The sequence below is a fragment of the Saimiri boliviensis genome, chromosome 4, assembly GCF_048565385.1.
Source record: "Saimiri boliviensis isolate mSaiBol1 chromosome 4, mSaiBol1.pri, whole genome shotgun sequence".
NCBI classification, from domain to species: domain Eukaryota; kingdom Metazoa; phylum Chordata; class Mammalia; order Primates; family Cebidae; genus Saimiri; species Saimiri boliviensis.
Window position 1 is genome coordinate 35,736,036 of NC_133452.1, and position 17,500 is coordinate 35,753,535.

At 41.1% G+C, this 17,500-nt stretch overlaps 1 protein-coding gene across 1 annotated transcript in view; it reads left to right on the forward strand.

Annotated features, from left to right (window-relative positions):
- Positions 1-3,491: 3,491 nt before the first annotated feature.
- Positions 3,492-17,500, forward strand: part of SLC2A12 (solute carrier family 2 member 12) — a 76,212-nt gene continuing 62,203 nt past the window's right edge. The window contains exon 1 of the mRNA XM_003932455.3: positions 3,492-3,766. Within this exon, the coding sequence (XP_003932504.1) occupies positions 3,652-3,766 (115 nt within the window). The 5' untranslated portion in view covers positions 3,492-3,651. The remainder of the gene's footprint in view (positions 3,767-17,500) is intronic.

The window sequence follows — 17,500 nt, forward strand, 5'->3', positions numbered from 1 at the left end:
ATTCTGAAGTATTTCAACTTACTTTGATATATATAAAAACTAACATGGATCGACAGAGGGATGGAAGAATGGGTCTCTCTAGAGAGAGGTGAATGAGTAAGAATAGTAACATGTTGCGTGTGGCTTTTCCTGTGGCATTCAAAATTTTGTAATTCAACATTGGAAAATTGTTTGATCTTGAGAATGTTTCATAAACTTATTGGTTTCACTTTCTGCAAAATGCAAGTAGGGGTATTTACTTTGCAAGGTTGTTGTGAAGCTTTTAAAAAATTGCCATGAAAATAAGTGTGCTCTGTGGTAGATGTTCCCGTGGCCTGCGAAACTGCTTGTCTTCTCGTTCACTCCCTCTTCCCCGCGGTGTCAGTTCGTAAGCCAGGATAGGTGTTTTTGGATTTGTTAGCATTGCCTGTGAACAGTGGTCTAAAGTGGTGTGTAGCAGAATTATTTCGGTTACAAAGAATGAACTGTCTGCTGTCTGCTCATTATATATTCCTTGAGTGGAGAAACCGCTTTTAATAATGAAAGTGGCTCAAACTCCAGAGAAAAGGGATAGCCTGTGGTTATACTTGGTCTAAAGGGATTGGCAGAAAGCAGAGAGGAAGGCCAAAATGTTATAGGCAATTATCATATGGATTTTAACACTTAAAAACTAAGCTGTTATTTAGCTCACTGAAAGCTCTATTTGTGAGCATTCATTTAGCTCACAAATATTTATTAAGTGTCTACTGCATGCCTGGTGTCGTACTGGGAGCTGGACAAATGTACAAGATAAAAATAGGTACCTGCCCTTTTGGAGCATACATTCTATTGCTAAAGTTGATTGAATTTACAGGGATCAGTCTGTTAGCCAGCAAGTACTTACTGAGTATTTGCTGAGTGCCAGGCATGCAGAATACTATAATAAACCAAACAAACATAGTCCATAGTCTCACGGAGTTTGCAATCTAGCAGAAAAGGCAGAGTTATGGCCGGGAGCGGTGGCTCACATCTGTAATCCCAGCACTTTGGGAGGCTGAGGTGGGCAGATCACAAGATCAGGGGTTCAAGACCAATCTGACCAACATGGTGAAACCCTGTCTCTCATAAAAATACAAGAATTAGCTGGGCATGGTAGCACACGCCTGTAATCTCAGCTACTCAGGAGGCTGAGGCCAGAGAATCACTTGAACCTGGAGGCGGAGATTGCAGTGAGCTGAGATCACGCCACTGCAATCCAGCCTGGGTGACACAGCAAGACTGCCTCAAAAAAAAAAAAAAAAGAAAAAAAAAAAAGGCAGATTTAATCGAATCACTGCATGTAACTATGTTGAATACACTATCGTGTGCAAAAGACTGGGAAGGAGAAGTCCAGAGTTCTTAATAGAATTGAGGCAGAGTTTCCCGCTCTAGTCTGGTTGAAAAAAATTTTCTCTCCTAAACTTTTCTCTGAGTTAAGAGAATGAGATAAATACAGACAGAGCTTGAGATAGCCAGTGGCCCAGGTCAGGTCACCAGTGGAATAAAGAACAGATTAGGAGCAGCAGGAGGTGATGATGTCAGTTCCATTGCTGAATATTCCTTTTGACACCTGGTGGACTTACTATGCCTGTGGAACTCCTGTATAGTTTGGCTACAAAAAGCCAGTGAGAACTGTTCAACTGCTTTTAACCATAGTGAAGTATTCTGGAATTAGGTTTGTCTTCTGCCTGGTCAAGCACTATAGCAAACACTCTAACACTCTCATGCAGCCAAGAAGCTGCCAGAGACACAGGTTATGGGATCACGAAACAAAGCAATGATACAACTAACCCATTTCAAGAACGTTTTCCCTCCACTGAGGTCATTGGTTCTGAGCAGAAAGAAGATAGAAGCCAAGAGAGAACTTATAGGAAATATATGTGTCTCACAAATAGAAACTGGAGCTTCTATATAATCATAATGCATCCTGGGAACAAATAAATGAGTTGCTTAAAACCATCGTTGCGTTACACATTCTTTAGTGGGGACAACTGATGTGTGGGATTCTGAACTTCTCAGCCTTTTAATCAGAAGGGGCCTGGTTTATGCTTGGAGGACTTCCATTTTCCAGCACTACCAGCAGACATACAGCAGGTGCATAGTAAATACTAGTTGAATTACTATAGGGTTGTTTCTATTTGCTACCTGATTCTCTGAAAGATAAGAAAAATATAGGACTATCTAATGATGAGCAAAGGAAATGTACAAATAAGTGAATTTAGAGCTTTGCTGTGATTCAGTTAAAACGTTGAAAGGAAGTAACAAAAAATTAATTTCTGCTTAAACAAGCACAAATACGTTTTCCTGTCCAGAGAAATGCCTAGGACTAAAAGCCATATTTCATGGCATCGTCTTAAAGTCAAGTAGATCTGAAAGTGTATGAAGCCAAGAAAATCAGAGGACAAGGCTGGGAAGTTCGAATACAGGAGAGCTACAGTTTTAGACTTCCTGGATTCGTAATCTCAGCTCTACCACTGTTTAGCTGTGAGATTATAGGCAAGTTACCCAACCTCCATTTCCTCTTCTGTAATGCTGGTCCTGCCTCAAAGGTATCATTTGAGTTACTGTGCTTAGCACAATTTCTGGCACATAAGCGTTCCATACATGCTGGGTTTTATTCCAAATGATTTTTAAGATGATCTCAATTTCCTCTAAAAGGTTTTTTAATAAATATGATTTGCTGAATAAATAACTGAAGATAGGATGTCATAACCCTGTAAGATTTTTTTATAAACATATTTACAAATCAGAAAAATATCCTCTCTCTCATGCCCTGATTGTTCTTCAGATTACAAGACCACCACACCCACACAATGGTTCACTTAGTCTGGCCTCTCTGAGTAGGGAGTATCCTCCTCTTACCTAGGCAAACACGAAACCTAACAGAAGATTCAGTGTTAATTTCTCTCTTAAAGACAATTCTGCATTAAAAAATGGATTACTTTGCTATAACCTCAGGATATTAAAAAGTCTAAAGAATCTTTGGATTCTGAATTTGCGTATTCTTGGTCTAAGGCTTTGATTAATCTGACAGGCCTTGGAGAGAAAGATATAGGTATTTACCTAGATCAAAATCAGGTTGAAACGATAAAGGTATTTTATGCTTTGTGTAAGCTGGTAAATACTATGACTTTTGGAATAACAGTCTTGCTGAAAATTTGACACACTCTTCCTTCTGGTATGTCTTTGCATAAATTGTTCTTCGTTCTGCAAGATTAACTGATACCATCTGTGAGTATTCTATCCCCACTCTCAGCTTGCGTTTAAATCTGCATGTTTCTTTTCTCTGCCTCTTTTCAAAGGTGCTAGAATACAAGAGCTACCCTTAGCTAATGGCCAAACACTGCGCCTGAGCTCCCTTTCTTTTAACCCCTTGCTTCCCACTCTGCATCTGAAAGCAAAAACAATCCTCTGACCCGTGGCCCTCCCCCTGCCTGTGATAGGCTGCTTGGAATAGCAACAGCCTGTGTCACCGAAAAGGGCAAAGCCTTCGGAAATAGAAACAAAGTTGGTCACAAATCACATTAGCTTTGCCCGAAGTTTTTCCCCACACTCTTCTTTAGCGTGCTACTATGGGGAAAGTGACCACTTCTGGCAGCGGGGGTGGTCGGGGCGGTTTGGTGGCGGGGGAGAGGCTGTAACTTCTACGTGACCATGGTACCTGTTGAAAACACGGAGGGCCCCAATCTGCTGAACCAGAAGGGGACAGCGGTGGAGACCGAGGGCAGCTACCGAGCCAGCGGCAGCCGGCATCCTTTCTGGGCGAGAGGTAAAGTGAGCCCGCAGGGCTCGGGTGACCCGCAGAGGAGCAAGCTGAACTCGCCTCCCAAGTCCTGTGTGTGTGTGTGTGTGTGTGTGTGTGTGTGTGTGTGTACGCCGCGCGCGCGCATATGGACACGCTGCATGCGTGGAGGGAAGGGGACAGGGTCTGGTGGGACGTGGGATAGCTCGGAGCTGTAATGTTGTGAAAATCGAAGTCTTGGTGCGTGCCAAGAAAATGCAGGTTACACATTCACCACTGGTATGATGGGTCCCCTTGATTGTGTTTACATAACAAAATGTATGGATCTTTTTCATATTGGAAAGATCCTCCTGCAAAGATAGTCTCATTTGTAAACACACACAGGCACACGCATGCCCACACTTTCTCATTTATTGTCACAAATGGACGCTGTGTCACCAGTTGACATTATAACCACTGTTATAAAAATCGGTATTTTAAACAGGCTTCATAAAATTATTAGTTATGTAATCAATGAGAACACAAACTTCCTTTTTAAATTCCCAGCACGTTTGTGATGGATTTGAGCGTTATTCAGAGCCTGAAACGCTTGCTTTGCTGAGTTCTGCCTTCTTTAAAACTGGCCTTGCAAACTGAGGTTTGTTTGCTGTGTTGTCCTTCTGGAGGTGAAATTTGAAAAAGTTTTAATTCATTTCAGTGATCTTTGCTAAATCAGAGGCCGTTCTTCACTTCCATATTTACTGTTTCCACAAACACATTGTGCACTTTTTGCTGCCTCTTCCTGTTCGTTTAGTATGTGGTGAAAGGAATTGAAAGTTCTTGAAATATGAAATGACAACAAACAGAAATAATCTTCTCTTTCCTGCTACTTTCCTTAGCTGTGTCTTCTTAATCAGATGTTACATTCCCAAGCAGCATATAGGAATTTCATGCAAAATCCAATACATTAAGTGATACAAAAGACATTTGCCTTTCTCTTGGGAATGGTCCTAACACTGATGTTTGCCTTGCGGGTTTGTCTGATCTTGGGGGATTGAACCTGTGATCCCTCACATCGAGGCAGGAAGTGGCCCTCTTCAGGAATGGAGAAGCCCTCCATCTTCCACGTCTTGCGCTCAGGTTTCTCTTGCTTTCTCACTTCCCATCAAGAACGAGGCCGGGCGTGATGGGTCATGCCTGTAATCCCAGCACTTTGGGAGGCCGAGGTGGGCAGATCACTTGAGTCCAGGAGTTCAAGACAAGCCTGGCCAACAGAGTCGAAACCCCATCTCTACTAAAAATACAGAAGAAAAAAAAAATAGTTGGGCATAGTGGCATGCACCTGTAATCTCAGCTACTTGGGAGGCTGAGGCACAAGAATTGCTTGGAGGTTACAGTGAGCTAAGATCGTGACACTACACTTCAGCCTGGGTGACAGAGCGAAACTCTGTCTAGAAAAAAAATGAATATCTGGGATCATCTTTCAATATGGTCTGCCCTCTCTTATGCAAAGGCACCCTTTTCTCTGAGTGCTTGCTACTCGCTACTCACTGGCCCACAAGTTCCCTAAGAGCAGGCAAGGAAAATTTATATTTGGAGATAAAGGGAAAGAGTTGCAAAGTTATTTTCTCCAAATTCCTGGGAATATGAGCTGCAGTGTAGACTGCAGAGCACGCTGAGGTGGTGATGTTAACAAAAGGGCCGGCTAAATAGAGTCAGTGATAATGTCACAAAGAAGATGAAAAGAAAGTCTGCCTAGGAAGGGCCTTTGTAGTAACCATTAAAAATGGACTGTTTATTTTGATATGGCTTTGAAGGCACAATGTGCCCTTAATAGCTTTTATGGTACAAGTTCACAATTATCCAGAAGAAAGATCATGTGTATTTACATTTACAAAAGTTGGATACATGCACAAAATTCAACTGAAAGTGCAACTATTTACGTAGTTGTAAAGAAACAATTAATGAATAAGTACCATAAATGATCTTTTGAATTTAATTTTAAATGAACTTTTATTATATAGAAGAGAAAGCCTAAATGTTTCCTTAAAATGTCAGATGAATACAACTTTGATTTGTGCTATATATAATATGCATTTAGATGAATGCAAACCTTTTATTTTCTACTTTCGTAAATTTTCTTAACTTGTCTTAAATGTCTTTTGGCACCCAAAAGCAATTATACGTACATATGTATAAATGAATTCATAGTGCAGACTTGCTGTATGGTTTTCACAAGTTACTTAAAGTCTCCATTCATTAATACTGGTGTTGTATCTTCATCTGTCTTATGAAGGTGTTGAGATTTAATGAGATAATATTTGTCCAATACTCCTTTGGCTTCTTTATATTTTAAACTTCTACAGCTGCTTTCATCTAAGAAATTCAGAGTATTAAAATTATGCTCAACAATTATCATAATATTTCTGCATTTGAAGGTAGCAAGCTTTTCTATATTCCTAGGTGGAAAAATCAAAGCATAAAGAGGAATGAGTTATATAACTCGGGACAAGGTAATTAAATCATGTGAGATACTGAAAAACAACAACCGAAAGACAACCCCCTAAGCTCTGCAGTTGAACTCCCTTGACGCTACTGTGCACAATGAAAAATTTTGGCAGGTCTTTCTTGACTAACCCTCCTTAACTGAAAAGAATGCTTTGTTCCAGTAACTAGAAGCTAATTAACTTAATTCATTTTCAATAAGCTGTGACTCAAACTGGTGGCATTTTTAGTAAATTTCTTCAGCTTTCATGGACATGATCCAATCCATCTTATTATAGGGCAGAAGTAAGCTCAGTCTGAATTTCTGGTGCCTAGAGTTGACAACAGATATAGGTGATGTGAGATACTAGATGGCTAAATCATCTCATACAAAGGAAACCTGAGGTCAGAAGATGTGTGATTGGCCCAAGGTCACACAGAGGATGGTCCAGAATTGACCCTGGTGGGCTCTGGCCCAGGAGATTCAATACTGATTTCTTCTTCTTTAGCTTCCAGGCTTCCTTTATTTCATGATCCAAACAGTTGGCTGGGGAGAGAGGCTTCTTTAGTTTCCCTTAACCCTCATGTGCCCAAAGGTTCAGAAACCAAGAACAGTATTTACTGTATGAGTGCAGGTGGTCAGCACTGCCGAACTCTCTGACCCTGGGACCCCGAACATGGAGAACGGGACTCACGGACCCAGCTGAAAGGACGGTCCTTCATTCCCTCTGAAGATGCCACAGTCCAGAATTTAGGAAATACACACTTTGGCTCAGCACATGAACATTCTAAGGCAGTTGTTCCCAAACACTTTTAAAGCTGTGAACACCTTTTTCCTAAATAAAAGCTGGACAGGTGGTGAGTATGTAAGATGTAACTGTAATTATGTTCCTACTGAGTGCTGTTTTCCCAGGTTTAGCTTAAACTGGGTCCCCTGGAATTTCGTCAGGCCTGGCTTTCTCAGGCCTGGTCACTTGGCTCTGGAGGAAGACAACTTGTAAGAGAGACAGAGGAGACTTTTGGAAACAAACTCATCCCCAGGGAAGAGAAAGTCAGACCAACCAGCTTGACCCGATGTCAGTGCTTTGGTTGTGAGAAGACGGATTCTAGTAAGAGGCCAGTTACCTTGGGCAGACCTGGGCATCTCAGAGTTTTTGAGATGCTGGGCCATGCCCATTTTTTTACACTTTCTATATATTAAAAAAACGAAAACAAGCCTCGAAACCCGTGACAAAAATTACAGTGCTTTAAAAATATATGTATTTAACAAGTCAATATCTGATAACAATGATTGTGTCTACTGTGATGTGTATTCCCAAGGGAATAACAGGATTTTTTTTGTTTGTTTGTTTTGAGACTAAGTCTTGCTCTGTCACCCAAGCTGGAGTAAGGTCGCGCAATCTCGACTCACTGCAACCTCCACCTCCCGGGTACAAGTGATTCTTGTGCCTCAGCATCCTAAGTAGCTGGTTAATTTTTGCATTTTTAGTGGAGACGGGTTTAACCATGCCTGCCAGGCTGGTCTCCAACTCCCAACCTCAGGTGTTCCGCCTACCTCGACCTCCCAAAGTGCTGGGATTACAGGTGTGAGCCACTGTGCCTGGCTGGAAATGACAAGATGTTTAGACATGTTCATTTATGGAAGACAACTTGCTCTTCTGTGTGGTCATGAGACCAGATTTAAAGATAAACATCTCCCCTTTCAGTCCAGACAGCGTATCTCAGTGGCTGTGCATTTACCCTCACTTGGAAATCACATCGAAAGTCTAGATTTGAAGCTTTTCACCACTGTGAGCGTTGGGCAAATGGCTCCTCTGGGATCTGCTGGGAAGGGGGAAGGCTGTTGACATGGTGGGAGCTGTTTCACCGCAAACTCTGGGTGCCATAGGTCACATGCAGCAGTGGTCTTGCTCCTCTCTAAGGAACTGTCACTCAGAGACAGCAGAGAGGCTGCCATAGACTCCCTCCCGGGCTCTGAAGCAGCAGCAGACACACGTTGCAGGAAGCCTGTCCTGCCAGGGCCTGGCAGACCCAGACCAAGTCAGCCTGAGAGCAGCCAGCCAAGCGGTGGGGCCCACCTGGGCAGGCTGAGATTAGCTGGCACACACCAGCATGCCTATTAGCTGGCACACACCAGCATGCCTGAACCAGTTTTTACAGCCATTTTGATAGGTCGGTGCCTCTGTTCTAGTGGTTAAATATTTTCAACATTGCTGTTCTCTCTGCCAGATTGTCAACAGTTGCTGAGGCAGCTGAGAGCCCAGGAATAGGCCTGGTGGTAGCTGGTAGGACCTGAATATGAGCCCACAGGGTATCTTCCTTGTGAATTCTCAAGAGGGTCATCTTCAGTGGTCTAGAGCTTACATTAGTTGGTAGAGACAGAACTCAAAATACACTTGGAACAGCTGAAGGAAGCTGAGATTTGCATATGTATATAAAAGATGAATCTGCCAATTTTAAAAAGCAATTTTTAATTGCTGTAGATGTGAGGATTTTATTATTCATTCAAGAATAGTTCGTTTTGAATCATGATTTCATAGGTAGCTTTTTCTCGGTACTATTATCTACCCTTCAGGCTAAAAATGTTCTGAGAGCTCTAAAAGGCTCCATTACTGTGCAACAGTTTAAACAGTTATTTACTCAGAGTGTATGAGAAAGAACTGGTTTTATAAGATTTTGAAAGTGAGCAGAGTCAGAGCTCCTTCGTTCAGCTTTCTCATGAGCAGTCTTCCCCAGAGGGTGAGTTATTGACAAAGTAATGCAATGGAAGTCACTTAAAAGACACCAAGTTAGGATAATGGGAAAGGAAAAGTTGGAATTGGCTCCTCCCCAAGGGCTTATTTGATCAAATACCAAATGTGGATGATTTCTCATCCCTTCTTCCCTTAAAAAGTACTCAATCTCAGTTAAAGTTACTGAATGTGAAGTACCCCAAAATACTTCCCAGCTGAAACTGAGACAAACATTTAGAGTAAATCATAAATTCAAATTTTTTTTCTGTATTATTTTGTTTTGTTTTTGCACACTGGCATCATTTTCCTTCCCATGTCTTTTTAAAATATATATATATTTTATTGCAGTTCAGGTTCTGGGGTACATGTGCAGATCATGCAGGATTGTTGCATAGGTACATGCATGGTAATGTGGTTTGCTGCCTCCATCTACCCATCACCTACATCTGGCATTTCTCCTCATGTTATCCCTCCCCAACCTCCCTACCCCCCACTGTCCATCCCCTGTTATCCCCCAACAAACCCCAGTGTGTGATGCTCCCCTCCCTGTGTCCATGTGTTCTCATTGTTCAACACCTGCCTATGAGTGAGAAGATGCGGTGTTTGATTTTCTGTTCTTGTGTCAGTTTGCTGAGACTGATGGTTTCCAGATTCATCTATGTCCCTACAAAGGACACAAACTCATCGTTTTTTATGGCTGCATAGTATTCCATGGCGTATATTTACCACATTCTCCTTGTCCAGGCTATCATTGATGGGCATTTGGGTTGGTTCCAGGTCTTTGCTCTTGTAAACAGTGCTGCAATGAACATACATGTGCATGTGTCTTTATAATAGAATGATTTCTAATCCTTTGGATATATACCCAGTAATGGGATTGCTGGGTCAAATGGAACCTCTATTTCTAGGTCCTTGAGAAATTGCCACACTGTCTTCCACAACAGTTGAACTAATTTACACTCCCACCAACAGTGTAAAAGTGTTCCTATTTCTCCACATCTTCTCCAGCATCTGTTGGATGATCGCCATTCTAATTGGCGGGAGATGGTATCTCAATGTATTTAATTTGCATTTCTCTAATGATCAATGATGATGAGCATTTATTCATGTTTGTTGGCCTCATAAATGTCTTTTGAAAAGTGTCTGTTCATGTCCTTCACCCACTTTTGAATGGGTTTGTTTGCTTTTTTCTTGTAAATCTGTTTTAGTTCTTTGTAGGTTCTGGCTATTAGCCCTTTGTCAGATGGGTAGATTGCAAAAAAAAATTTTCCCATTCTGCTAGTTGCTGGTTCACTGTAATGATTATTTCTTTTGCTGTATAGAAGCTCTGGAGTTTAATTAGATCCCATTTGTCTATTTTGGCTTTTGTTGCCAATGTTTTTGGTGTTTTAGCCATGAAGTCCTTGCCTTTGCCTATGTCCTGAATGGTTTTGCCTAGGTTTTCTAGGATTTTTATGGTGTTAGGCCTTATGTTTAAGTCTTTAATCCATCTGGAGTTAATTTTAGTGTAAGGTGTCAGAAAGGGGTCCAGTTTTAGCTTTCTGCACATGGCTAGGCAGTTTTCCCAACACCATTTATTAAACAGGGAATCCTTTCCCCATTGTTTGTTTTTGTGAGGTTTGTCAAAGATCAGATGATTGTAGATGTGTGGCGCTGCCTCCGAGACCTCTGTTCTGTTCCATTGGTCTATATCTCTGTTTTGGTACCAGTACCATGCTGTTTTGATTACTGTAGCCTTGTAGTATAGTTTGAAGTCAGGTAACGTGATACCTCCAGCTTTGTTCTTTTTGCTTATAATTGTCTTGGCTATGCGGACTCTCTTTTGGTTCCATATGAAGTTTAAGGTGGTTTTTCCAGTTCTGCAAAAATGGTCATAGGTAGCTTGATGGGGATAGTGTTGAATCTATAAATTACTTTGGGCAGTATGACCATTTTCACAATCTTTACTCTTCCTAACCATGAGCATGGAATGTTTTTCCATTTGTTTGTGTCCTCTCTTATTTCTTTGAGCAGTGGTTTGTAGTTCTCCTTGAAGAGGTCCTTTACATTCCTTGTTAGTTGTATTCCTAGGTATTTTATTCTCTTTGTAGCAATTGTGAGTGGCAGTTCGTTCTTGATTTGGCTCTCTTTCAGTTTGTTATTGGTGTACAGGAATGCTTGTGATTTCTGCACATTGATTTTGCATCCTGAGACTGTGCTGCAGTTGCTTATATGTATCAGGAGATTTGGGGCTGAGATGACAGGATCTTCCAAATATACAGTCATGTCATCTGCAAATAGAGACAATTTGACTTCCTCTTTTCCTAATTGAATACCCTTTATTTCTTTTTCTTGCCTGATTGCTCTGGCTAGAACTTCCAATACTATCTTGAATAAGAGTGGTGAGAGAGGGCATCCTTGTCTAGTGCCAGATTTCAAAGGGAATGCTTCCAGTGTTTGCTCATTCAGCATGATATTGGCTGTGGGTTTGTAGTAAATAGCTTTCATTATTTTGAGATATGTTCCGTTGATACCTAGTTTCTTGAGAGTTTTTAGCATACAGGGCTGTTGAATTTCGTCGAAGGACTTCTCTGTATCTATTGATATAATCATGTGGTTTTTGCCTTTGGTTCTGTTTCTGTGGTGAATTATGTTTATAGATTTGCGTGTGTTGAACCAGCCTTGCATCCCTGGGATGAAGCCTACTTGATTGTGATGGATAAGCTTTTTGATGTGCTGTTGCAAATGGTTTGCCAGTATTTTATTGAAAATTTTTGCATCTGTGTTCATCATGGATACTGGGCTGAAGTTTTCTTTTTCTGTTGAGTCTCTGCTGGGTTTTGGTATCAGGATGATGTTGGTCTCATAAAATGATTTGGGAAGGATTCCCTCTTTTAGGATTGTTTGCAATAGTTTCAGAAGGTGTGGTACCAACTCCTCGTATGTCTGGTAGAATTCGATGGTGAACCCATCTGGACCTGGGCTTTTTTTGGTTGGTAGGCTATTAATTGCTGCCTCAACTTCATCCCTTGTTATTGGTCTATTCAGGGTTTCAACTTCTTCCTTGTTTAGGCTGGGGAGGGTGCAAGTGTCCAGGAATTTATCCATTTCTTCCAGGTTTACTGACTTGTGCGTATAGAGTTGCTTGTAGAAATCTCTGATGGTAGTTTGTATTTCTGTGGAATCGGTGGTGATATCCCCTTTATCATTTTTTACTGCATCTATTTGATTATTCTCTCTTTTCTTTTTTATTAATCTGGCTAGTGGTTTATTTTACTGATCTTTTGAAAAAACCGGCTCCTGGATTTATTAAGTTTTTGAAGGGCTTTTTGTGTCTCTATTTCCTTCAGTTCTGCTCTGATCTTAGTTATTTCTTATCTTCTGCTAGCTTTTGAGTTTTTTTGATCTTGCTCCTCTAGCTCTTTGAATTTTGATGATAGGGTGTCAATTTTAGATCTTTCTTCACATCTCATGTGGGCATTTATTGCTATGAATGTTCCTCTAGACACTGCTTTAAATGTATCCCAGAGATTCTGGTACATTGTGTCTTCATTCTCATGGGTTTTGAAGAACATCTTTATCTCTGCCTTCATTTCATTGTTTATCCAGTCAACATTCAAGAGCCAGTTGTTCAGTTTCCATGGAGTTGTGCAGTTCTGAGTGAGTTTCTTAATCCTGAGTTCTAATTTGATTGCACTGTGGTCTGAGAGACTGTTATGATTTCCGTTCTTTTGCATTTGCTGAGGAGTGATTTACTTTCAATTATGTGGTCAATTTTAGAGTAGGTGATGTGTGCTGAGAAGAATGCATATTCTGTGGATTTAGGTGGAGAGTTCTGTAAACATCTATTAGGTTTGCTTGTTCCAGATCTGAGTTCAAGTCCTGGATATGCTTGTTAATTTTCTGTCTCGTTGATCTGTCTAATATTGACAGTGGAGTGTTAAAGTCTCCCACTACTATTGTGTGGGAATCTAAGACTCTTTGTAGTCATTAAGAACTTGCTTTATATATCTGGATGCTTCTGTATTCAGTATATGTTTAGGATAGTTAGCATTTCTTGTTGCATTGATCCTTTTGCCATTATGTACTGCCCTTCTTTGTCTCTTTTGATATTTGTTAGCTTAAAGTCTATTTTATCAGAGACTGGGATTGCAACTCCTGCTTTTTTTTTTTTTTTCCTCTCCATTTGCTTGGTAAATCTTTCTCCATCCCTTTATTTTGAACCTATGTGTGTCCTTGCATGTGAGGTGGGTTTCCTGGATATAGCACAGGGATGGGTTTTGACTTTTTATCCAATTTGCCAGTCTATGTCTTTTGATTGGGGCATTTAGCCCATTTACATTTAAGGTTAATATTGCTATGTGTGAATTTGATCCTGCCATTTTGATGCTAGATGGCTGTTTTGCCCATTAGTTGACAAATAATGTGTCTATGCTTTTTTAACATTTGGTACGTTTTTGGAGTGACTGATACTGGTTGTTCCTTTCTATGTTTAGTGCTTCTTTCAGGAGGTCTTGTAAGGCAAACCTGTGGTGATGAAATCTCTCCACAATTGCTTGTTTGTAAAGGATTTTATTTCTCCTTCATTTATGAAGCTTAGTTTGGCTGGATATGAAATTCTAGGTTGAACGTTCTTTTCTTTAATAATATTAAATATTGGTCCCTACTCTCCTCTGGCTTGTAGGGTGTCTGTGGAGAGATCCACTGTGATTCTGATGGGCTTCCCTTTGTGGATAACCTGACCTTTCTCTTTGGTTGCCCTTAGGATTTTTTCCTTCATTTTGACCCTGGTGAATCTGACAATAATGTGCCTTGGGATTGTTCTTCTTGGGGAATATCTTTGTGGTATTCTGTATTCCCTAGACTTGAATATTGGCCTGCCTTGCTAGGTTGGTGAAGTTCTCTTAGATAATATCTTGAAGAGTGTTTTCCAGTTTGGATTCATTCTCTCTATCATATTCAGGTACACCTGTCAAACGTAGATTAGGTCTTTTCCCATAATCCCATATTTCTGGGGGGCTTTATTCATTTCTTTTCACTCTTTTTTCTCTAATCTTGCCTTCTCGTTTTATGTCATTGAGTTGATCTTCAATCTCTGATATCCTTTCTTCTGCTTGGTTGATTTGGCTACTGAAACTTGCATAAGCTTCACGAAGTTCTCGTGCTGTGTTTTTCAGCTCCATTAAGTCATTTATATTCTTCTTCAAGCTGTTTATTCTCATTAGCATTTCGTCAAACCTTTTTTCAAGCCTAGTTTCTTTGCATTGGGCTAGAACATGTTCTTTTAGCTCAGAGAAGTTTGTTATTACCCACCTTCTGAAGACTGTTTCTGTCAATTCATCAGACTCATTCTCCATCCAGCTTCATTCCTTTGCTGGTGATGAGTTGTAATCCCTTGGAGGAGGAGAGGCATTCTGGTTTTGGGTGTTTTCATCCTTTTTGTGCTGGTTTCTTCCCATCTTTGTGGATTTATCTACCTGTGGTCTTTGTAGTAGGTGACTTTCGGATGGGGTCTTTGAATGGACGTCCTTTTTGTTGATGATGAAGGTATTTCTTTCTGTTTTTTAGTTTTCCTTCTAACAGTTAGGCCCCTCTGCTGTAGGACTGCTGGAGGCCCACTCCAGACCCTGCTTGCCTGGTGATCACCCACGAGGGCTGCAGAACAGTAAGGGTTGCTGTCAGTTTCTTCTTCTGTTATCTTCATCCCAGAAGGGTATCTGCCAGATGTCAGCCTGAGCTTTCCTTTATGAGGTGACTCTTTGGCTATATGGGGGTCAGAAAGCTGCTTGAGGAGACAGTGTATCCCTTATAGGAGCTCAAATGCTGAGCTGTGAGCTCCATTTTTCTGATCAGAGCTGCTGGTCAGGTACGTTTACATCTCCTACAGCAGTACTCATAACCCCTTTATTCCCAGGTGCTCTGTCCTGGGAAGGTGGGCCTTTGTTTATAAGTTTCTGATGTGTTGCTGCCTTTTTCCAGAGACGCCCTGCCCAGAAAGGAGGTAGCCTAGTCATAGTCTGCCAGCAGAGGCATTGCTGAGCTGTCCTGGGCCCTCCCCAGCTGCCCTGTGAACTTCCTTGAAGTTTTGTTTATAGAGCTTTAATTAGAATTGCCTCGGTAATGGCATTTAGCCTCAGTAATGGTGGACTGCCTCAGTAGTGGTGGACTGCCTCGGTAATGGTGGACTGCCTCAGTAATGGTGGACTGCCCCTTTCCCCCACAGAGCTGGACCATCCCAGGTCCAGCTGTGCTTGTTGGGAAACTCTTAATCCAGAGTGTTTCAGATTGCTGGTCTTTGTTGGGGTGGGACCCACAGAGCCAGCTCACCTTGCTCCCTGTTTCAGTCCCCTTTTTTTCAGTTGAATGGGTGGCCCTGTCTCCCGGGTGTTCCAGGTGTCAGTTGAAATGGTGCCTGGATTTGTGTGAGTTTTTGTGCAGAGACCCATTGTGCCAGCTGTAACAGCCATGCTGGAAACTTGTGGCACTCTTCAGCCTGGGAATCTCCTGGTCTGTGGGCAGTAATAATTTGTTTGGAAATGTGGTGGTCACTCACCCTCTGTGTTGTTCTCTCTGGGAATTGCACTCCAGAGCTGTTCCTGTTCAGCCATCTTGGATCAGCCTCCATCATTCTTTTTTTAAAATTGAAGACAGAGTTTCACTCTGTTACCCAGGCTGGGTAGCGCTCTCAGCTCACTGCAACCTCTGCCTCCGGGGTTTCAGTGGTTCTTGTGCCTCAGCTACCCGAGTAGCTGGGATTACAGGCATGCACCACCACACCCAGCTAATTTTTGTATTTCTCTTTTTCAGTAGAGACAGGATTTCACCATGTTGCCCAGGCTGGTCTCGAACTCCTGGCCTTGAGTAATCCACCCGTGTCAGCCTCCCAAAGTGCTTTGATTACAGGTGTGAGTCATTGCCCCCAAGCTTAATTATTCTAAACAACTTAGTAGAAATAATAATAAGACTAAAATAATTTATTACATCATTCTAGTTTTAGGAGATTTTATTATTTTTGAACAATGATTCATTTTATACTGTTTTGTCAAAGTTTCAGGAAGAAAAATGTAATTCTTCCTTTGACTTTCAGGAATATACTTTTTTAAGTAAAGCTAGCTGTAATTTAATTTTAAACTGTTACATTGTGATTGCCTTGGAAGTAGCTGTTTCTCAGACAACGCATGACTCAGGTTTGCCTGGCCTCACTGGGCTCTAGAGTGGTTAGCGGTGCCCATTATTATTTTATACAAAATATCTTGCTCCTGCACACATCTCCACACTTGATGGAAGTTGGAGTTGGGAGTTATGTGCGATGCTAATTTAAAAACCATGACATCTGAGCTTCACGTGTGCAAAGTTTTTGAAAAATAGGGTAAAAGGAAGTTGTCATTAGGGTTAATTTGTGTGGTAAGAGGGCATCCTCACACTAATGAAATGTTTTATTTATATTGGGAAACTAAGCTGCAGAAACCTGCAGACAAAATCACAGGAGGAGTTTTTTATGCTGCAAGCCCAATTATGTAGGTACTGCCAATTTTGAAAGCAAAGGAATTCAAGAATTTATGAAAGACACAATTGTTATGTGGGAAACAAGGTATTATTTTATTTCTGTTGCAATCAGTAAAAGACTGTTTCAAAGTTTTACCTCTGTATTATGAAGATTATACCTCCTAGATTCAGATTAAATGACCTTTTGTTGAATGATTGTTGTAGGCCAAGTGCTTCTATTACTGTTATCCCTTCATATTTTTACAACAACCTAATGAGACACCCATTTCACAGATAAGTTAACTGAGGCTAAGAAAAACAGCCAAAATTTACCAGTCACTTACTACCAGGTACCAGGCACTCTTCTGTCTCATTCATTCTTACAACTCTACAAAGGAGGCAATATTATTATTATTTTTTTAAATATTTTATTTTTATTTATTTATTTTAAAAAATATATATTTATTGCACTTTAGGTTCTGGGGTACATGTGAAGAACATGCAGGATTGTTGCATAGGTGCCTACATAGCAATGTGGTTTGCTGCCTCCATCCCCATCACCTGTATCCGGCATTTCTCCCCATGTTATCCCTCCCCAACCCCCCACCCCCCACTGTCCCTCCCCTAGTCCCCCCCAGCGGACCCCAGTGTTTGATGCTCCCCTTCCTGTGTCCATATGCTCTCACTGTTCAACACCCGCCTATGACTGAGAAGATGCAGTGTTTGATTTTCTGTTCTGTCAGTTTGCTGAGAACGATGGTTTCCAGATTCATCCATGTCCCTACAAAGGACACGAACTCATCGTTTTTTTCTGGCTGCATAGTATTCCATGGTGTATATGTGCCACATTCTCCTTGTCCAGGCTATCATTGATGGGCATTTGGGTTGGTTCCAGGTCTTTGCTATTGTAAACAGTGCTGCAATGAGCATTCGTGTGCATGTGTCTTTATAATAGAAAGATTTCTAATCCTTTGGATATATACCCAGTAATGGGATTGCTGGATCAAATGGAATTTCTATTTCTAGATCCTTGAGGAATCGCCACACTGTCTTCCACAATGGTTGAACGAATTTACACTCCCACCAACAGTGTAAAAGTGTT